The sequence below is a fragment of the Saccostrea echinata genome, unplaced genomic scaffold (assembly GCF_033153115.1).
Source record: "Saccostrea echinata isolate AGI-Se365-2 ecotype Australia unplaced genomic scaffold, CSIRO_AGI_Sech_v1 ptg000056l, whole genome shotgun sequence".
NCBI classification, from domain to species: domain Eukaryota; kingdom Metazoa; phylum Mollusca; class Bivalvia; order Ostreida; family Ostreidae; genus Saccostrea; species Saccostrea echinata.
The window spans coordinates 14,675,116-14,698,110 of record NW_026889805.1 but is presented as its reverse complement, the minus strand read 5'-3'; the positions used below and the strand labels follow the sequence as shown (position 1 = coordinate 14,698,110).

The window sequence follows — 22,995 nt, the reverse complement described above, 5'->3', positions numbered from 1 at the left end:
GAACCCTAGCCATATTTGGAAGCAAAACAATAAGTGAGCAATAGGATTACACCGTATTCAGATGCTCATTCAGAAATGGACCCAATTTTAAGCGTGGTTGTTCAGTAAGTTTTACTATAGTGGTCAAGAAGGTGTCACAAGAGGAGAAACGAATTCCTTCGATAATAAATATTCATAAAATTTTTGTTTACCAACAGAATTTTAGCATACTTATCTCGGGAGAAGTGTCGAACTAAGTGATAATTTTCGAAATTAGCGATAATTTTCTTAACAAAGTTTTTGACGAACTTGAATCATATTTAATATATCAGATACTGTATACAAAAATTATGGAACATATCATTTACGATTAAATAGTTAAATAGTAATAAATTGTATGTATATTCTTGTCATTATACAATTGCCTTGATTTCTTTTGTAGAAACATGAGGTCAAGGGGCATTTGCACAAGCTTCTGCTGTGTGATTATATTTCTCTCTATATGTAAGCAAATAACTACATTCATTCATATAGCTTTCTGTTGAAGTTCAGCATCTTAAGGGGGGTGATACTTAAGTTAAAATAAATGAATAAAGTTATTAATTTTTATTTTTCAGTTGATGTTCTTAAATTGACAACAGCAAGGTGTAAGTAGGTCTCAATGCCAAAATCTTTCTTTTTATTTTATATATATATATATATTACGGTTTGTCAAATACCTTTTCAGTATTTCCCGCTCTTTTCACAGGTGAATCTGGAGAGGTAGACATGTACCAATACCCTGACTCTCCTTTCCCAGCCAATAAGACCATAGAATTCAAGAAGCCATTTACAGCTACACCCTCGGTAATGTATGGAATAACTATGATCGACATAAACTACGCCGAGAATAAACGAGCTAAAATCGAACTTTTAGGATCCAATGAGACAGCTTTTACTGTGTGGATGGGGACGATGCACGACACAAAACTTTACGGTCTGGGCATGCGTTGGATGGCCTGTGATTAAAACGAAATGAATCAAGGAGAGACGTGTTGTGAACACTTGAACATTGGCTTAAGGCCTAGTCCTTTTTTCTTATTTTAATTTGAAATACTGAAGTTTTTTTTTTCAATTTCTTTACTTACCAAAGAATCCTCATGCCCTTCGAAAATTGTTTTTGCCAAGATCAAAACTTGCACTTAAAAATGTTGAGCTTTTCTCCCCTTTGAACAATCTCAAGAGTAAGTCTGCAACTTTGATATTCTTAAGGACACATCATACAAAATAAAAAAAAATAGATGCATGATTGGTATATATTTTTACACTTATTTTGGTGATAAATGATGCATATTTCAAATCTCTAAAATATCAAGAAATTGTAAACTTTGTATGATGTTAAAATCTCTTCCTTTTTGCAACACCCTATAAATCTATATAATTTTTTATTACATGTGTATTTTTAAAGGCATAATGAAAAAACTGTGAATGAAAAATGAAACTCTATGTAGTTAAACTTATTTATTTTACTTATAAGTATATAAACTTAGAGTTAAACTATTATTTTCATGCATTTTGAAAGAAAGTTTAAATCATCTGCTCTTACGACCATTTGGGGTGGCTTTCAATTCCCGAATTGTTTGTAATCACGAATTGAGTGATACATGTAAATAATATTGATGATCGTGAAATGTTGGCCAGGAAAGTGTATATTTTCATCAGCTAACAACTATTTATGGTATTCTTATCGTTATTTGCAGTATATACATGTATTTCATTGCTTTCATTTTATGATGTACCGTCATTAAACCAAAGCTTCTTTAATAATGATTAAGACATCCTATTCAATATTTAGCAATAAATTGAATACATCGGTGATTCGCTGAAACACAGATTTCATAAGCTGAAGCTGAACAAAATCAAGCCAAAAGTCGATACCGAAAAGAAAGGAGAAAGCAGCTTTACAACTGCACTCATACGTACTGTACTTCATAGTAAGGGTACGTTTCTGATAAAAAGTTGAATCTTTATTTGCAAAGTTGTCATATTGTTTCTACCAAAATATTAACTGATTCTGCACCAGCTATATTTTCTTTAATGAGAATAATACATTTTTCACAGAGGAGCTCTTAAGTGTTTAAAACATTTGAATTGATATTTTGCTTCAAGAATAAACAGTAAGATTGGTTCAGCTTAACATAAAAAAATAAAAAGAAAGAAAGAAAGAAATAGAAACATGACGCAAAAGCACTTTGATAGTTCCTCATAATTCATAGACTTAAAGCATTGTAAACATAAAAAATCAACAACAAAACAGGTAGGTTTACATATTATTTATATTACAGTGAAAGTATTAAAGATGAAAACGGCGCGGTTCTAATATTCAATTCATTTATTGACAACACCATCATACATGAATACAACAAACAATAACATACATAAAATCAATATAAAAAAAAATATTCCAGTAAGCATATCAGTTATGTTGAAGTTTTTCTTTTCCAATATCAAAGCACTTTTTCAGAAAATTACATACTCTTCTAGCAGTTTTAATACCGGTACTTGGAGGGTTGATCATGTCAATAATAGGGTTTCCTTCATGTAACACTGAGCATTAAATATATCACAATATTGTAATCTATACTGATCATAACTAGGACAATAAAGTACAAAATGTTTTTCATTTTCAATAAAAAGTTTACAAAAATGACATACACGTTTTTCCCTAGGAATAGGCGGCCTTGAGTATCTCCCCATTTCAATATGTAGTATATGAGCACTAATTCTTAGTTTAGTTAGGATTGTTCTTTCAGATTTCTTCAATGATAATTGTAGGTAGTTCTGTAATTTATATTCATTTAAATTTATTATATTACTATAAAAAAAATAATTTTCCAGAATCTGATTTAGAAATGTTCTTTAACTGTTCACAGATTTTGTTCCTATAGTGCTCCTCTAATTTATGTCTTAAAGTTTTATGTGATATGTCCAGTGAGGATAAAGACATTACCTGTTGTAGAGTAAAAAAGTTTTCTTTGCCAAGAAGACAAGAAGACATATAGACAAGAAGACATATAGACAAGATATACATCAGACGTAAGAATATTACGATGGCAATTAAAATAATGATATCTAATAATAATAATAATAACTAGAAACTCATTGCGAGCAATGAGAGGTCTTCCGTTCGATTCTGAAAATAAAAACGAAAATTCAAGCTGAAAAAGTGATAAAAGAAATTCAGACACTGGAGATTTAACCCTGATCGTCAGTGTGAAAATCCAAAGTGATTTCTGTGATCACGTCCTGTGACAAGCGTTAGTGACGACTGACGCGTTTAACCCAAATGGTTTCGCCTACTCCTCAAGGTTTATTACTCATAAAAGTTTGGTCTTTTAATCTTTTACCTGCTTTTGAGATCTCGCTCAGAAAATCTCTCATTTTGAGGACAGAAAAACACGCGACCGGAAGTGAATTTTTGAACGCTATTTAAGATTACCCTAGACATTTGCACTCTGAATAACATATTTAAAATTCATTTCAAATACTTAATCTATAAAGAATATATATGGGAAAGTAAAATATTCAAATTATTTAGTTTTTCTCTTATAACCGGAAGTTGTCGTTTCTGTTTCCGGTGTGACCAACATTTTTCGAATCTGCGAAAAAGATACAATAAAGTGATGCAATTTTTAATTAAAAAAAAGAAAAGTTGAAATTTTCGATTTCTTTGATCACTTCCTGTGACGACCGGAAGTGATTGCTGACGCTCTGAACTCGAATGGTTTTGTCTACATCTTAAGGTCTGTTGCTCATATAAGTTTGGTGTCTTAATCTCTTACCGTGTTCGAGATCTTGCTCAGACAACTGATAATGTGATATTCTTTGCATGTAAAATTATTTTATATATGCTTGTAGTAAAGACGCCTAAAATATTACATGGGTCTTTCAAAATGCAAGGACATTAATGACTTCTTTTAAAAAATGAGAATAGCGTAGAATTCACAAAGAAAAAAACGCTCAATGTCGTTTATAAAGATGAAAACGTAAATTAAAACTAAGAAATGAGAAAGAAAATTCAGACATAATTGGGAATAAACCCAGATCGCTTGCTTTAAAATTCAATATGGAAACCACTACACCAGCGCAATTTTACCATCCATCATCGATTTTTGTATCAATGCTTGAAGTAACAAGCGTCAAGGAGGATAAAAATCTTTATATATATATATATATATATATATATATATATATATATATATATATATATATATATATATATATATATATATATATATATATATATATATATATATATATATATATACGGCGGAATTATAGAATGCAAACTAGTTAGCCAAATTTTGTGCGAGCAGATTAACATCGGAATTCGTTAATTGAGTTTAATTAAACAATAACTGTCAGCAGAAGAAATAATCTATTACTGATGAACTGAAGATACGGTTTACTTCTTTTATTCTTTATACATATATATTCAACTTTTTATTCCATGCAATTCCATATACATGTATTTCATGTCAATGTTATCTTTTTCTGCTCTTCTTTATCAGACCATTTGTCTACTATGAAAAGGGAGGGGTGTTACAATACATTATTTCGCGCCAAACGTCACGAGCAAATCTTCGCACTTTTCTTTAAAATGTTTGTTCTATTGAATGGTTTCCATCATCATATATATTATTGTATTTATTGCATATTTTATTTATTTATTTATATTATTTATATATATTTATTGCATTTGGAGGTCAGAGTATTTATGTTTTCAAAGACAGATTATCCAGTTCCAAAATCTGTCAGATCCAATAATTCCTGTATATTTTATTGATCCTTATGCTAGTTTCGTTCAACAAGACGTTCGGCTGTCTCCGTGAACTCCGATCAGCTCGTAGGAGTTTACGGAGACGGCCGCCATTTTGACCTCGCTTCTAATTTTAACATGCAAATATCTAGAGTTTGAATTTATCAATTTTAAAACAAAATATATATTAAGTATTTTTAAAAGTGTTTCTATTAATCCTAGTAATATCAAAGAAAAATAATGAAAAACAAAAAAGTTGAAAAAATTCATTTTTGAAATTCGCTTCCGGTGGTGACCGGAAGCATCGACGACACACGAAAAATTGGTCAGAACATCTACAAGTCATGCTCTATCATCTTTGACATGTCTCCAGTTCATATCTTTAGCCGTTCTAGAGGAGATAGGAAGACAAAAATCCAATTCAAAATCAGAAAATTGGCCATTACATGGAACCGAAAGAGATCTTTTGAATTTTCTCCTCAAATGCACAAAGTTGATAATAATGTCCATTATTCCTGAAAAAATCATTGAAAACCACTGAAAAGTTTTTGAGAAAACGCGTGCACAAAATATGGAAAAATAAGAATAACAATAATAAGAAACAGTAGAATCACTATAAGGTCTTCCGTGAAAACGGAAGACCTTAATAATAAAATGAACGAGGCAACACTCAACAAAACTGTAATCTGAGAATTTTTGATGAATTTGAGTCCCTCAAAAGCAATGATGTTGGAGATGAGAAATTAGGGATAACATAGTAAATATACATCCTCAATCTGATAATTATGTCCAATAGAAATATTCCTTTACTGTAGATTTGAGATTTTTTCCCTTACGTAGAATCTAGGTATGTCAAAATGATAAAAAAAAAACTTTATTTACTTTTGATAAAAAATATCCGTATTTGATTTTTTTAATTTGCCTTTCCAAATTACTAAAACAAACTTTTAACTAAAAATGTGTTTTTTAAATGAATAAATAAAAAAAAGGACTGTTTAAGAAAACTTTAATTTAAAGTACATGTATATTTTAATGTAAAAATCATTGTAGTAGATATTTAAAAAAAAATTATTAAAAATGACTCAATACCTTCCTTAGAGATTTGCATGTGTGTGGTAGTCATATGGAAGTTAGTGCCACTCTGTAGGTGTGAAAAATATGGTGTTAGACTGGCTTACACAAATGAAATATTACAAGCACCGAAGTATACCGTTTGCCGAGTTCGTCCCCCTTTCTCTTTTTTCAATACACCAGGGCTGGTATATAAGCTCCGATTTAATCAACTTTTTGTTCATCTTAAAATTATGACTTCGTAGACAAGCAGGCCAGATTAAAGGATTAAAATATAAGGTTAGTATTTTATACATTTTGCATGCAGTGTATCTTGAGTTGTATTAATTCTTGTATTGAGAAGTTTTGGAAAAAATATGTCAAACGCTTGCTAGATTATTAATGCTTTAAATTTCTTAATTCCACATGCCACTCATAGGACGAAATAAACTATTTATAAGATATGCAAAAAAGATATATTGCAGAAGATAAAATATGAAGATAAATATTTCATATCAAATTTTAATTAATGTTCTTTACAGTTGCAAAATCTTGAAATTGTTCTTCATTTCAACGTTTCTTGAAGTTAATTTGCTATGAGATTAAAATTTGCTTTTATACCTGGATATTTTGTTGTAATAAATATTCAATTTAATTCATCTAATGGGAAATATATTTTTTTTTATAAAGAGAGAAGCAAGAACATCGTTTTGAAATATGGTGACTATTTTAAGTATAATCAGGTCTTCATTTCCAGGTAAAGAGGATAAAAGCTTTACAAAGTGTTCCTAAGTTTAACAAGTGCACTGTCGTTGCAGACTTCGTGTTTAACTTAATTACAAGTCTTGTGCATTTACGTATAAGCCAATAAAACCTAGATAAGGTAACTCAATTTTTTTTATTTCCTGTTTAATTTTTTCTTCTTTTTTTTTTTTTTTTTGAAAAAGAAATATTTTTGTCCTTCACAGCAAACTGTTCGGTATAGGTACGAAACTGAAGGCAAACACTTTAATGCCAGATATTTATATATATATATATATATATATATATATATATATATATATATATATATATATATATATATATATATATATATATATATTATAATCATTTATTTTTGAAAAGTAAAATGTGTGCTTCGTTTGTTGTGTGTGTGTGTGTGTTTTGTTTTTTTAAACATATAAATTAATGTTATATACTCGGAATAAAGATACCAAGTGGTTATTTTACCTCATGCCAAAGTTAAAATTTTTATTGCACAATGTCATAAATAATATGTACAGATATTTCTGCTAGTTCAGTTCACAGTTTCAATGACTCCACTCCATTAAACATCATGATGATGATCTTTATCATCGTTATCTTTAAAAAAAAAAATTCTGTGTACGTTCTGTTACAATACTCTTTTCGCTGCAGCAATTACGATACACATGTATAAGCTTAATGTGCTAGACATTCAAGACCATTTTAATTTGAATGACACTTACCTTTTGAATTTATGTTGATGTTTTTCTTGTTCGTAGATGATCCCATTGTTTGCCGATCTCAGACTTATTGCTGTGTTTATTTGTTGTATTGGTACGTTTTATTTATCAATTGTCCGCATTGATATTAGTAGGTTTTACCTTAAAATGCTTGTTCGGACCTTTCAACGCTATTATATAAGAATCAAAAATACACCATATCATTCAATACGATAGAAGGGTATCAAGCTTAAACAGATTTTTGTAAAGTTGTGGAAGGTTAAGACCAAATAACATTATATAATCTATCTAATCTATATTTCAAATTCAATTTTTTGTAGGTTATGCATCAACAACTTTATGTAAGTTCCTTAAAAACAAATTTGAAATGATTTTTCAATATAATAATAACTACAACTTGCTTCTTTGTTAAAAAAAAAAAACATGCATGTACAAATGTAATCACTTCTTTGCTGGAAAAAAAAAATACTCGCTTCTTTGTGTGCAACAATGTATACTTTCTTAAATCAAAAGGTCAATCAGGAGAGGTCAATTTCATGAGTTACCCAAAGTCACCATTTCCTCAGGAGAAGAGGATCAAGTTTGAACGTCCTTTCACTGAGAGACCAGTCGTTATGTATGCCATCAAGATGATAGACTCCCAGTATAACACCAATACCAGAATCAAGGTCAAACTACAATGGGTGCGTCCAGAAAGATTCTCCCTCTTCATGACGTCGGCTTACGATAGTAAACTGTTTGGCCTAGGAGTGTCCTGGATGGCTTGTCCATAACTGAGTGCTATCAGACCCCATCTCCCATTTAACACTTTCTTTAAAACGATACATCTTCATAATTTCATGTCTATTCATAATGAATCATTAGGACACACGTCATTATGTATATAATTTCATATATGTTTTGCAAATGATGTTATGGAAGAAATAAAATGCTTTCTTTACTTGTTGCCTTTTATTTCTCATGCGACGGTAGCAAATATCAAATGCTGAAGAAAAACAAATATTCTTGCTATACACATGTATTAAAAAAAAATAAAAAAAAAAATAAACGCAATAATTATAATCCTTCTTTTTAAGGATTCGTTTTACAGTTAAACACAGTGATACTAGTACTAGTTTCAGACATCAATCAGCCAAAGCTTATAATTACTAGGATCCGACACTTTAAAGAAGAACCGTTTGGTTCTGTGTCTTTTTGCAAAATGTTCCAGTTTTTGATAATTGTAGTAAAACAAAGGCATCCTAACAACCAGAATGACTTAAAAGTATTAGAATCCAACACTTTAAATGAATCCTTTGATCAATTGCTTACGTATCACAACTAATTAAAACGTTTCAGTGGTATTAATAGAACTTGTCAATTTGGTATTTCACATCGTTCAATCTGTTTTCATTTGATTTTGATCTCATAAGATTCCACCACTGTAAGCAACCATAGGAAGGGTTGTGAATATATATATTTAAGTCTAAATACTTCATCATATTGTACGTAATTCCAACATTTTATCAGTCGTTTCCTGAAATCCTTTATACATGGGTAAAACAACGTGGGGATAGTTTTTTTAACCATTTTATTTAGAAGATCCATTCTAACTGTTTGCAGAAATTGTTTCAAAGTAGAAAAAATAACAAGAGAGAAAATGTGATTTGTGATTGTAAGCAACTGACCAAAACATCATTAAGAATATGGAGATATATAATATGTTTAAGACGTCACGTTCTTATGTTGCCTTTGTTTTTAAAACCCGACATTTTTTTCTCCTCTATAAATTCACAGCAGTGATTTATCCTTTCAGAGCGCGTTTGCTCGGAGGAATCTGATACTATAAAGCTAGACAATGCCCAATTTCCTAATGAGTAAACAAGAGAAAGAAATAAAAGATATCAGTATGCGTTGGTCTATGTGTTGTACAGTACTCTTCAAGGTTTGATACGAATCATATGTCAGTTTTGAATATTTTTAATATTCCCAACAACTAAAATGAATTTGAATTTTTATATTGTATATTGCATATTTATATTGGATTCCGAAACTTCATAAAAATCCTTACAGCGGGTTCCAGTAAATGTTCTACCAAGCCTCCTTCTTTACTCCTCACTAAAATATTAACAGCAGTGAAGGGGAAACTTCAGGATACTGTGCAATACATATATTCGAGAAGTGGTGTAAATCAGATGAAGATACTTAAACATTCCAAGGAACTTTTGGAAAATTTGAAATCACAAAATTTTACCAAAATCAATAACATAAAAACTTTTCAACTTTTTATACTATCAATCCCCACGATAAATTAAAGTCCAGGCTTTTTGACATCATCGACAGCTGCTTTTTCAATAAAAATGGAACTCGTAAATTTACTTATCTTGTCATTGGTCATTTGCAAAATTATTTTGTTAAAAAACATTCTGATTGTACACACAAGTGCTCTGAAGTTGATATTAAAAAGATGCTTGAGTTTCTGATTGACAATATCTATGTGGTTTTTGGAGACCAGGTCTTCCAACAAACTGTTGGAATTCCCATTGGTACTAATTGCGCCCCGTTGTTATCAGACCTATTTTTGTATTTGTATGAAGCAGAATTTATTCAAAATCTTATACATGAGAAAAAGATATCTCTTGCTGTGGCCTTCAACTCGACATTTAGATATATCGACGACGTATTATCAATTAACAATAGTTATTTCCATTCATATGTCGACACGATATATCCCGGTGAGCTTGAGATAAAATATACCACAGAATCTGACACATCTGTATCATATTGGATATTTTACTAGAAAAAGACATAAATGGTAATCTAACAACAAAGCTTTATGATAAACATGATGACTTTAACTTTTCAATCGTCATCTTCCCTTACTTATGCAGCAATGTACCCTTATCACCTGCAGATAGTGTGTATATCTCTAAGTTGATTCGATACGCAAGAGCATGCTCTACGTATGAACAATTTCTTAAACGAGGCAAGTTATTGACAAACAAGTTGATGAAACAAGAATATCAACAGTCTCGATTAAAGTCATCATTTTGTAAGTTCTATGGTCGATACAATGACCTTGTCAGCAAATAAAATCTATCATTAAGTCAAATGTTGACTGATGTTTTTCATACTAATTGTTAGGCTATTATTTACACACAGAATTGTCGACGGAATTTTCCGTTATTTACCGATCATGACAAGGAGCACACGGCGGGTGTGACCGGTCGGCAGGGGATGCCCATGGCACCTGAACCCACCTCCGTGTTTGCTCTGCTCCCGATTTGTATTGTTTAATGGACTTTGAGCTTGAATATACTGTTCGTTATCTCCATATTTCACAAATGATTGACTTTCAGCACAAAGATTATTGCGTTTAAACGCAAAGATTATTGCGTTTAAACGCAAAAATATTATTGCGTTTAAACGCAAAAAGTATTGCGTTAAATCGCAAAAGTATTGCGTTAAATCGCAAAAGTATTGTGTTTAATCGTGATTGCGATTAAACGCCATCTTTCACGTTTAAATGCAACGCTTATTGCGATTAAATGCAATGTTTTGCGTTTAAACGCAATAAAAAAAATTCCTCTCTCTGACCTGGCCTCAACGGGCTTCCGTAGGAAGATGACCCCGAGAAACGTGTTTAAAAATGTAATATTTTGTACCAAATGACCGATCTATCCAATTTTAAGTTATTACTTTTTTTTAGCGAAACACAATATCGGGAAAACAGTTCCCTTTCCTATTTCACAGTAACCCAATACATCAAAAGAATGCTAAAATTTCAAATTCATGTGACAGATCAATGCAATTTTCGTTTTTCAAGTGCGCCCATATTCCAGTTCTCTGATTTTTGCCAGTATACAGTTAACGTACTGGCATTATTTTAATGTAAATATCGACATAGGTTGCAAAATGATTAAATGATGAATACATTTAGATGTATCTGATACAAGTACATTGTATACTGTTAAATGAAGCTTTCTTGCCATATAACCAATATGTGTGGATGTATTTATTTCTTTTTGAAAGAATTTAAAACTAGAAATATGTTCAAAGGACATGAATGCCCCGACCAGGGATCATTGATAATGCAACAATAAAGAAATGTACCTTGCTTCTTTGTTTAAAGATTATGGTAAATAAGAAATAGTGAGGACAAGGTCATAGGGAAGGGTAAGAAGATTCTGACACAGTTTAATAGCTCTCACCAATTTGTATTTTAGTGTATGAAGTTTGATGAAATAAATTCTTTGAATAGTTTCTTTAAAACTGAGTTTTAAACGCAATAAAAAGTAAAGTCAAAGGTCGTAGGAAAGGTGAAGGTTAAAAATTTGGACACAGTTTACACAATGCTCATCGATCACCAATATGTATCAGTGCATGTGTTCAGATAAAAATATTATTTTAAAAAAAGTTTCTTTGAAACTGAATTAAATGCATAAAAAAGCAAGACCAAGGTAATAAATTTTGGACACAGTTGAATAGTTCTCACCAATATGTATCAATATACATGTATGTGTCTACATAAAATATAAATTTAAAAAATGAGGTCAAGGTCATATGAAAGGTCAGTATTTAAAAAAATGATATAGTTGTATAGCTCTAACCAATATGTATCGGCATATGAAGTTTGATAAAGATAACCTGAATAGTTTCTTTGAAACTTGTGTTCCTTGAGCTAACACAAATTTAAGAAAAGTAAGATCAAGGTCATAGAGAAGGTCAAGGTCAAAAATATTTGTTGCAGTTCAACAGCTCTCACCAATATCTTTCAGTATTCAAAACATATACTAATATCTTGAAAAGTTTCTTTGATACTGAGCTAATCACAAATATGAAAAGTAAGTTTGGGGTCAACGGGAAGGTAAAAAAAAATTGATGCAGTTGAATAGCTCTCACCACTATGTATCAGCTTATGAAGTTTGATGAAAATATCCTAAATAATTTCTTTGAAACTGAGCTAAATGCATAGTGTGACGGATGTACTTGACAAACAATAGGAGTTTAATATATACATGTATGTAGTTACACAAAATACAATTCTTGTTCAAGAAGGAACATGAAAAATGACTGTTTTTCAAGATGTCTAATGCAACATTACTGCTCAAGGAAAATGACTGATTTTCGAGATGTCTAGTGCAACATTACTACTCAAGAAAAATGACTGATTTTCGAGATGTCTAGTGCAATATTACTACTCAAACATCGAAATTCGTTACAGGATGTGTGACGAAAACAAACTTACCACCGTTTTAATACTTTTATTTTTCTGTTTAATTATTATTTATATGACAGAGTGTTCATCACCCCTGTGTAAAAAAACCACAGAATGTGCTCATTTCTTCCGACAATTGCTCCTCTTTTGGTCGTGAATTTGAAGTTTAATGTATATCATGACTATGTTAGAAATAAGACACACAACAATGTCAGGTCATAAGAAAATTTATTGTGCAACATGACCCACCAATTCAGATCACGCAGAATAACGGACTACCTCTATATATTTACGCATTCTAAGACTAAATAATAAATTGGTTTTGGGATATTGGTATTAATATTGCTTTTATCTCACGTATACAGCACATTCGAGCAATTAAAGACATTAAATACGAGTAAACGAATGAATGACGTGTGTAAAAATAATGTAAAATCTGAAAAAATGGAAAGAAATGCACTTCCTTACTGCCGTTGGGATAGTAGTAATTTTGCAATACATGTAATTTATCACTTCGACGAAATAGATGAATACACAAATTATTATAACCCTTTGGAACATACATTAGTCAGTGTTAAACGATACTTAAAAGATGTTACAGAAATTTGTAAATATTTATATAGTTTATATTCTAAAACATATTTATCACAGATTTTCGCTTTTAACCATTGGAATGGAAATAAACCTAATTCAGAATTTTACTGTACAACTTCATCATCTGAATACATTTCGGGCGTGAAAAATACTCTTCTCTTTGTATTTGTAAACAGTCGTGTCGCCCAAATGGTGACAAAGGGTAAAGGTGAGAGATGCAATGCAATGAAATAGTGTTGTAAGAGACACATCAATAACTATGATAGAAGAAATCTGTCCATTGTCTTAAAAGGGTCGTAAATTATGTGGTCCATGACACGCATTAAATTCGTTTCTAATGTAAAAACATATAAAGTTAAGCTTTAAATTAATTTATTATCCTACATGATTTGTTATTTCCTTGGCAAGTTCTCTTTACCTGTCTTGTATGCTCGCATTGATACTGTTCTATATAGACACGTAGCATCGATTTTAAAGATGGGCAACCAGAAAAAATAATTGACAACAGACTTAAAAAAAAATTTGACACGCCCCCCCCCCCTTCCACCAAAAAAGGGGAAATTGCCCAAGCTTCAAAAAGCTACATGTATTTCGTGGGAGGTGGGGTGTAATACATCAAAAAGAGTGTGTATGGGGGTCTGTCAGTGAAAATTATTCTAAGAAAAAAATACACCAATACCAAATAAAAGTGATTAACAGTAATATAGACCCATAGAAAGCAATTACTGCTTGTGGTTGGGACACAATCTAACATTTTCAGTTTGGGATGGGATAACAAAAATCCCTTGACAAACAAACCAAAAAAAGTCGTTCAGATTCAATTATTGTGGGGCACATTCATAAAGTAGCTCCCCAACCCCGTTTCCTACGAGTCTGTAACATAGGCACTCCCCAGCTTAATTTTTTAAAAAATATTTATATTTATTACATTTTCAATAGTGAAATACTGTGATTTATTTATTGAATAAAAGCGATATCCTTTCACAGTATGAAAGGATACCGAAATGATATACTGTCACAGTGTGAAAGGATATCGAAGTAAGAAAACATGATTTCTGGTCTGTCATAAGATAGAGATAGTAACTAAGCCATCTTGATAGAGACTAAAACTGTAAATTTCCTCCCAAATATATTGCCTAAGTCCATTTTACCATAGACCTATCTCACAATATGCTAAGCTATGCTATCCGCTCAACTATGACGTCACAGCCTATAACACTGTGTTAAGAAAAGACAGAGGCAAAGAGAAATCAAAGAAAATGTAATATTCTCGTGAGACAGGTTTTCCTGATATTTTCTCTTGAAAATATCAAAAAACCCTGTCCCACTCGTGAAATAAATTCCATACCCAACAATAAAACATTGAATATATGTATCCTCTAGCCTACTATATATCTATCTATCTACTATACTATAAACATAGCTTTTGGGGTTGGATGGGGGTGGGTAATCAAACAAAATTTCTTTGAACAAGCCCCCCCCCCCCCAAAAAATCTCATCAGGTTATCATTAAGGGGGCATAATTGTTTATTAACTATGTTGTTTAATATGTTGGCAAAATTATTTAAAAAAGGGGAGGGATCTTGTGACCCTGGTTCCTATGGCATGTTATAATATCATTTATCACATTTTTACCCCCTTTATCCCTGGATATCGATCTTTGGATATTTTTTTCATATCCCACTGCTGTGACATCCCAATGGGCTTGTGTGAAAGTGATGAAGTAAAATAACGTAGAATCATATATAAAAACAGTGTAAAACATTAATAGTGATGTATAAAACGTGATAAAAAGAAGCTCCCATGATTTGTGGTTGGATTTGATTTTTATCCAACTTGTGTGTTTTTATCCCATTGCCAAGGCTCAGGAATAAAAAAAAAACAGAAAACTCATTGGATAAAAACCATATCCAACCACAAATCATGAGAGATCCTATATTTATTCCTTATATACTCTATGATGGTATATCTCTTTTTTATTTTCATGGTCTCTAAGCAGGGACTAAGATCTGATAAATTCAGAATTTTGGTTGAAAACAGACATTCAGATGCAAAATGCTTACAATGACGAAAATAAATAGAGGATATTCAATGTTTTATAGATGAATATGGAATTTATTTCACGAGTGGGACAGGATTTTTTTTTATATTTTCACGAGTGCAAAGCACGAGTGAAAATATCAAAAAATCCTGTCTCACGAGTGAAATAAATTCCATATTCATCTACAAAACATTGAATTTTCTGTTTATTACATTTTTTTTGGATTTTCCCTTTGCCTCTGTCTTTTCTTAACAAAGTGTCATAGGCTTGACGTCATAGTTGAGCGGTTGAGATGTTATAGCTTACCAGTTGCGAGATTAAAAACATTACATAGCGTAGATTTTAGCAACATATTTGGGAAGAAATTTGCAGTTTTAGCTCTATCAAGATGGTCAGTTACTAACTCTATCTTATGACAGGCCAGAAATTATTTTTTACTTACTTTGATATCCTTTCACACTGTGAGAGAATATCATATGCATTTTGGTATCCTTTCACACTGTGAGAGAATATCACTTTCATTCAATAAATAAATCACGTAGTATTTCACTGTTGAAAATGTAATAAAGAGAGATACATCTTTAATTTCATACATACATTTTTAAATTTACACATAATAAATTCTTTATTGAAATATTACTTTAAAAAATAACAATTCCACATCCTAAAAAGATTTTTACTGCATAACAATTGTCAAAAATGAATTAGATTAAATCACAATGCTTTTAACAATACAAATGATTCATTATCAACAAAATCAAAGTCTGCATTTTTATAATCACGTAAATGCATGCAATTTCCTCTTTTAACAATATTCATCAGAGTAAATTTTAAACAAAAAAAATATTTAAATAAGATATTTTAAATCACCCTAACACTTTTTTGTATTTCATAAATTGTGTTTGTATGAATCACAGTGTGTACAATTCACCGAAAGAACAATTTTTTCCTCAGGGTTACCAGAGGGGCAGGGATTTGTTTGTAGACTCCACCCTCCAAACGAGCATTGGCTCTGCCCACCTCCTCATTGACTTTTACCAAGATACTCAGAAGGTCATATCTGAAGGTAAACAAAATTGATAGAGATGCCAGTATACTATTAAAATAACAGAAGCTGAAGAACTGAAATGCATTACTTTTAAATTGTAGTACATAACTTTCATTGTTTTTTATCATTAATAAATGAAAAATCTTATCATAATTATTTTAAATCAAAACTTCAAAACAATTTGAGTGACCTACCTGTAGGCATATTTATCCAACATTTCCACCAGTTTGTTGACAAACCAGCTTCCCTGTGACCTACTTCTGTAGGACACATACCCAGGTACAGTGGCACACCCAAGTACAAAGTCCGCCTCATCAGGGATCATCTCAGAGGTTCGGCCATTGTCCGGTTCAAGGTCGCTGTCCATCTCAATGTCAATACCTGAACGAAAAGGTATAGAACAGGTGAAAACAGGTATTCATGGAATTGCAAATATTACTGTACATTTAATTACACCAAAAAATTTAAACATTTATCCTTTCCTAGATTCATTAGAGTCTGTAAAAGCTAAGACAAGAATCTACCTCCTTGTTTCTCCCTTCCTTGACATGCCTGAATAAAAAACAACTTGGGTTTTCCAGCCAGACTTGGACACTTCCCAGATCGGAATATTCCTGTCAACTCTGATATTCTGACCAGCCTGCCATTAGTGCCATAAATATTCTGCAGGACACCATGTGACAAAATACAACATACAAAACAGTCATACTGAGAATGATCTTCAAAGGACACCTCAACAAGTCTCCGGTTCATTGCATAATCCTCCAAGTTATCATAACGTTCCACATGGAAGTCCAACTTACGGAAAATATATGTTAATTTATCTGTAAATTATAAAGATTTCAATAAATCTTAATGCCATTAAAAATAGTTCCTCCCATTTATGCTTATATGTGGAATTTTTAATTCTCAGTAAAAAGGGTCATTTTCAAAAATGTATATATCAGATAATAGCTAGAATATGAACCTGCATCCAGATCTGTGCCTGTTCTGTCTGGCATCTCTTTGCTTTCTGGGTCATTTGGCACTTTAAAAAATTTCATGTTGTTGATTATCAAAGCAATACCTACAAAGGTGAAATAGATTATACAATACATTACTATAATGAGAAGTGTTGTTACCAAATAAACAAAAAAAAAAAGAAAAAAAAAAGAAATCAGAGAAATAGGAAATCCACTAGTAGAAACAGTATGTTAAAATATTCATTTCCTCTGCAAATATTATAATCCCTGAATGTATTATTTAAATAGCATTGCTTTAGTTATAAAAGACAAGAAGGGGTTAAAAGAACCTAGCATAAATGGTTGGGCACAATTAAAGGATTCTCTTGAAATATAAAGATGAATTGTCAGGTTTTACCTCTTGGTTTTCTGTCCATTCGGTATGATGGAAGATCCATCTCATCATCAATGTGTGTTCTCCTCATCATCTGGTCCAAATTCTCTACATTACCTTGAAACATAATAGTACCAACAATTTATAGAAATTTCTCATAAGATAAGGAAAAAATAGATTAAAATCAAGAAAGTAAATCAGTTCCTGGAAACATTCTCTATAGAATTCTAATGAACAAATTCAAAATTTACTATAAATCATAAATCTGTGATGAAGTAAATATAACAAATTGAACACAAAACAAACACACCCCTCATACTTCTCTCTGATTGAGCACTGTTGTTTTCTGAAGGAGGGGGATGTAACTCTGCAGGCTGTACCCTGGCCTCAGCTGTCATATGGAAATAAAACATCTATTATATACACACATTTTATTATCTCTCCCCCCCCCCCCCCCCCCCCAAAAAAAAAAAAAACAAAAAAACCCCAAAAACAAATGAAGAACTGAAAAATTAATACTGCTGTCACTTAATCCTTAGTTTAATGTTATGAATAAAAGGGCAGCATTACTTAATTTTCAAAATGGAGCAAAAATTGATTTTGGTCCAACAATATGAAAATAACAGATACTAAGCTGTCTCTGATGCAAACATTCTCGTGCAACTTTTAAAATGAAGCTACTCATACTCTTGTAGAATAAAGACAATTATCTATAAAGACAATTACAGTTTCTGTTCAGTAAAAATTATAAGCACTTACTGTTTGATACTGATAGATTCTTTTCTTCACCATAGTCTCTGATGAGCTGGTTGCTGTGGGGAAGAATCAACATGGAGGTCTGTGTCTCTATCTCGGACATGTTTGGCCTCAGGGCCTGGATATCAGGAAGAGGCTCTGGGGCAGGGTGTCTCAATGACTGGGGAATTTCTCCTGCTGGAGGTTGATACAAAGAACGCAAGTCTGTTGGAGCTATAAATAAGCACATTCATAATGCACATCTTATTAACAGTAATTTATCTTAAGATTTGAGATTGCTCTTCTTAATTTTATTTTTTAATCTAAATACATCATGTACATGTATCTTGTTGCTTTTGCTAACAATTCAGGTGTGTCAGATTTAAAATATCATGTCATTGCTATTTCGAAAGAAAGACCACTATCAAAATTATCTAACTGTTTAACCAGTTTAATTACTGGATGTACTTACTTGGATTAGGAATGTGTTCGTCTTCTTCTACAGTTTGCCCCAGTATTTGCAGTCCCTCTGTAATTCTAAACTTCTGCAGGACTCCTATCATAGTCACACGACAAGTCTCGTCATTCTGCATGACATCTCTCTGCCAGTACTGCAGCATCTTGTATACCTTTAATGATGTCATGACGTTATCATCATTGATTACGTCTAATATAGCTCTGTCCTCCAAACCCAGAAATGGGGCCAAGTCTTTCCAGTCTGGACTCTTGGAAATAACATCAGCAAGTCTTATCAAAAGTCCATCCGGTAATGGAGCAGCTACAAAAATTAAATAAATCAAATATATCAAAGTCAATAAAAGTTTCTCCTAGATAAACAATATTATAATGTATTGCTAAAACAATTCAAAGATAATTCATCAGCTTACCCATGGCCGGTGTGGTGCCTTGTCCCATTGGTGGCAGCTGAGGTGGTGGATGAAAATGTGGTCCTTCTGAGGGTTCCACTTCCATCTGTGTGGGGCCAGTGATCTTGGATGGGCTATTTCTCTTACCTATCAAGTTACTATAAATATTACAATGGCATATACTGGGTACTTCTAAACAAGCATGTACAATTAAATAGTAACAGTGAAAAAACAGCATAAATAGCCATATTTTAGTGAATTTAAGAAAGACACAAATGAGCAAAAAAGACTTTAATAAAATTCTAGAATAATTTTCAAATCTCCTTTAAAAGTAACTTCATGCTCAGAAGAAATAATTGTAATTTACGACTAAGTATGTAGACAGAATTACTGAGCTCTGTTCATTCTTACTTTGACTGGAGAGGTATCTGTTGACTTTTGGAATTAGGTCAGCCCTGTCAATGACTTTGAGCACTTTCAGTAAAACATCAACTTTTAAATGGGACATTTCATCTTTTTTCTCCAAAAACAGAAACAAATCAAATATGGACTTCATTTTAGAAAGCTGTCCTTTAGGAACAAGTGATGTCAAAGCAAACATCACAGAACCAAATTCTTCATCATCGATGTCCTCACCAATCTCAAACAGCAGCACTCTAAAGTAAAAACAGATTTTTCCATAACTTTTCTTTAAAGTTTTTTTTTTGGTTTTGTTTTTGTAGAAATATGATCATTATCCAAGACTAATACAGAGACATTGCATTGATTTTTACTAGCCTACCTACATAATGTAAAATAGTTGTTATCAACACATGATCAAGTAAAAGATTGTTTGTTATTTGTTTCAAATAAATTTTTTTTTACAATTCTGACATCAAGGTCAGTTATGACTTTATGAGACAACAGATAGAAAAAATCCTCCATAACGTGTCCCCACAAAGTTAAAAAACTTTTTCAAGTGCAAGTAAATGATACATGCATTACAGCTATAATTTCAAAACTATACCCTAGTAGAGGATAGTTTAATACCTGAAAGGTGATAAGAATTTGTTAGATTCCATGTAACTGACTTCTTTTCTGTGTATTTCTTCTTGTAGTCTCTGCAATCTTTGTTCCACCATTGCAGTATCCCTTGCCATTTTCTTGAGTAAATCTTTCCTGTGAATTCTATACAAACACTCCTCTAATAGCTCCAGATCCCCATCCTCAATGTCTATCACACCTGTGTTCTGCAGTTCATTAAATAAATCAAGACCTCTTTGAGCCTTCTGCAGCTTGGAGTCAGGGACAATACCTCTGAGTAAGAATTTGAGGTTTTCCACATCACTTGTATCTAATCCATTGTCCACTGTGACTAGAAATTGCCCATAGTCAAAACCCTTTTGGGGAACTGCATCTGGTACCAGTTCAGGACGATCTGTCTCTATGTCATTCATTGTAACAAGTTCTTGTATAACTCTCTTTTCACAGGTGTTCAATTTTAAATATTTTCTTCATGTAATACATCCAATATGAAACTGTAACTTCTCTTGTTTTATAGGATTACTGAAAAGTTAGATAGTGAAGAGGTCTTCAGATACCCTTATTACACTACTACTTCATAATATTATTATTCAATTCCTAGCATAAAATATAAGATATATGGTTTTGAGCACATTAATTCTGTTATAAAAATCATATGAAACACATGTAAGTAATGGTAGCTAAGATACAGCTGATCTTAATCTTTTAATAACTCCTAACATTAATTACTTTGACCAAAATTTAGAAATTTTGTGCCTTTGGTCCAGGATACAGTCTTTCATATTCTATCAGCTACATACGTAGGCTGAGTAGCTATACAGTAACATCTAGTGGGGCCATGGTTGTCAAATAAACATATTCTATTCTGTATCAGAGTATATTGTTATGTATTTCCTCCTATCCCTGGTTATGGTTTTAACTGAGGTTTTCTGTTATTGGAGAGAAAAGTACATGTACACTCTCTCTTTCTGAACAGTAGCTTTAAAAAGTTTTCTACATATCGATGTGAAATTACGTTAAAAAAAAGTTGTTACATGAATGTCAACCTACTCAGAGCTTCTGAGACATATGAAAGAAATTCATAGATCTAACGTTATGTTTCCTGACAGCTTCGTTCGACGGAGCGTTATTCGTTAAAAGCAGCATCACACCCTTGAAACATGAATGGCTTCTAATATGACTCTGTTATACTTAAAATATGGTATCAGAATCTAAAACTCACCATTTTGTTGGACATATTCATATCTATAAAAAGATAAACTTTCCTAAAATTTTCAGTGCACTGTTAGGGCCCAGTGGGGATTTCCATGGTTTGTACTATTTTTAGTAACAGAAATTGACAAGTCGTTCGCTTATTTTCTATGAAAATCATATCAGTCCTGAAAATTTCGTTTGATTAAATGGAATATAAGATCAAACAATATTACTTAGGAAAAAATTCAACAATTTTATTTCAAAAGGATTTTGTCTGATATTATTGTAGCTGATGTGATGTAGATCATATTCTACGAATCAATCTTCCTTTCAGAGTTGTCGTTCGTACCGCTTAGGGAATGGAACGAACAGTTTGTAAAAATGTTACAGTCTTAAACATGTTTTTGCTATCTCTGGGTCACCTCTCCACAATTTTAAAACATTATTTTAGTGCGTTATACTTCAAAGAAACGGTCAAACATTCGCAAAAAATGGAGAGTTCTAAGATCTAGAGACCATAAAAAACGAACTCAAGTTGACTTTACCAAAAAAAAAAAAAAAAAAAAAAAAATCCTATAGTGTAAATCCATTGCTTCATTGTGGTTTTAAAATCCATATATTTTTCATGTAGCGATGATAGCTCAGTAGCATTCTGCAGCTTTTGGGTTCTATCCTCGAGTTGGGCGCTTTTAAAAGTTATTTCTGAAACTTCAATATAATTGCTATAATTATGAAACTGTATATAGTTTAACTTTCCAATGTGCACTAAAACGCGTTATTTTGTTTTTTTTGTTGTTGACATTTTTCTTCTTTTCCTATATTAATAGCCTATGGTTCAAGTATTTTATACTAAAAAAATCTTAAGACATTTCTCTAATTATTTACTCTTTACTCGCCTCAGAAATTCTTGAAATTGGCTTCATAAGCCTCGAAGAGCGAAGTGAATTAATTTCTTTTGGATCAATGAAAGACATTGATATCTGTACTTCTTAACTTTCAGAGGTTAGTGAAAGCGTTTAAAACAATTTATAGACAAATAAAGGGACAATTTCATTAGTAAAATGCCTTGAGATTTTTTTGTATCAAGATGAAGTAACCGATTACAGGTATGCATTTTGGAAATTAATGATTAAGGAAACAATTTTCATATTGATTGCTTGATTAATATCTAGTATAATCCACGTAACGGCGCTAACTTTGCAAGATTATCAAATCGCGAGCTCATATTTTTATATCTTGTCTATTTCAACGCATTTTGATGTAAATATTTAATATTATGAAAGTTTTCCCCTGATACTTACACATTTGTAAACTAATTTTTGGAAGGGGGGGGGGTTTACAGTAATTGATAATCACATGGAAAAAAGTTATTATTTCGTACCACGGGCCTTTATATCGGTTTAATCCGACTGACAAAACTGAGGTCATACAAAAAATATATAATTTTTTTACCCCTCGTTTTGTCACAGCTTAAAGCGATCTAGAGGCCTGTGTTGTGTATATGTTTGTCTTTTCATCACTAATTTGGGGGGTACGTTATGTTCAATTTGAAATACCTCTTAAATGAGTATGTTTGTTGTGTTATTTTAACTAAGAAGGACAGTAGTAGACATAAATGATAAATTAAATGTACCTTCGATTCCTTAGGTCG

At 31.8% G+C, this 22,995-nt stretch overlaps 3 protein-coding genes across 4 annotated transcripts; 2 read left to right on the top strand and 1 right to left on the bottom strand.

Moving 5' to 3' along the window:
* The first annotated feature begins 75 nt into the window (after positions 1-75).
* On the top strand, positions 76-1,439 carry LOC133173884 (uncharacterized). Its single transcript, XM_061308953.1, has 4 exons — positions 76-104; positions 422-483; positions 597-626; positions 728-1,439. Exons 1-4 carry the CDS (start codon positions 76-78, stop codon positions 985-987), a joined length of 381 nt encoding a protein of 126 aa, XP_061164937.1. The 3' UTR covers positions 988-1,439.
* Positions 1,440-6,020: 4,581 nt separating this feature from the next.
* LOC133173376 (uncharacterized) lies at positions 6,021-8,251 on the top strand. 2 transcript variants are annotated; one of them, XM_061308359.1, is made up of 5 exons: positions 6,022-6,127; positions 6,585-6,710; positions 7,351-7,405; positions 7,632-7,652; positions 7,825-8,251. In XM_061308359.1, exons 3-5 carry the CDS (start codon positions 7,351-7,353, stop codon positions 8,082-8,084), a joined length of 336 nt encoding a protein of 111 aa, XP_061164343.1. In that variant the 5' UTR covers positions 6,022-6,127; positions 6,585-6,710; the 3' UTR covers positions 8,085-8,251. The 2 variants fall into 2 exon arrangements, with proteins under 2 accessions (XP_061164344.1, XP_061164343.1); XM_061308360.1 differs by lacking the exon at positions 6,585-6,710 and having other exon boundaries at positions 6,021-6,127.
* A 7,663-nt stretch (positions 8,252-15,914) lies between these two features.
* LOC133172894 (caspase-10-like) lies at positions 15,915-21,455 on the bottom strand. The gene is made up of 12 exons (XM_061307726.1): positions 21,373-21,455; positions 20,157-20,672; positions 19,539-19,783; positions 19,149-19,274; positions 18,734-19,039; positions 18,286-18,495; positions 17,837-17,917; positions 17,551-17,643; positions 17,159-17,257; positions 16,716-17,015; positions 16,386-16,572; positions 15,915-16,203 (listed from the first exon to the last, which is right to left on the bottom strand). The coding sequence occupies exons 2-12, from the start codon at positions 20,561-20,563 to the stop codon at positions 16,071-16,073; spliced, it is 2,187 nt and encodes a 728-aa protein (XP_061163710.1). The 5' UTR covers positions 20,564-20,672; positions 21,373-21,455; the 3' UTR covers positions 15,915-16,070.
* Positions 21,456-22,995: the final 1,540 nt, after the last annotated feature.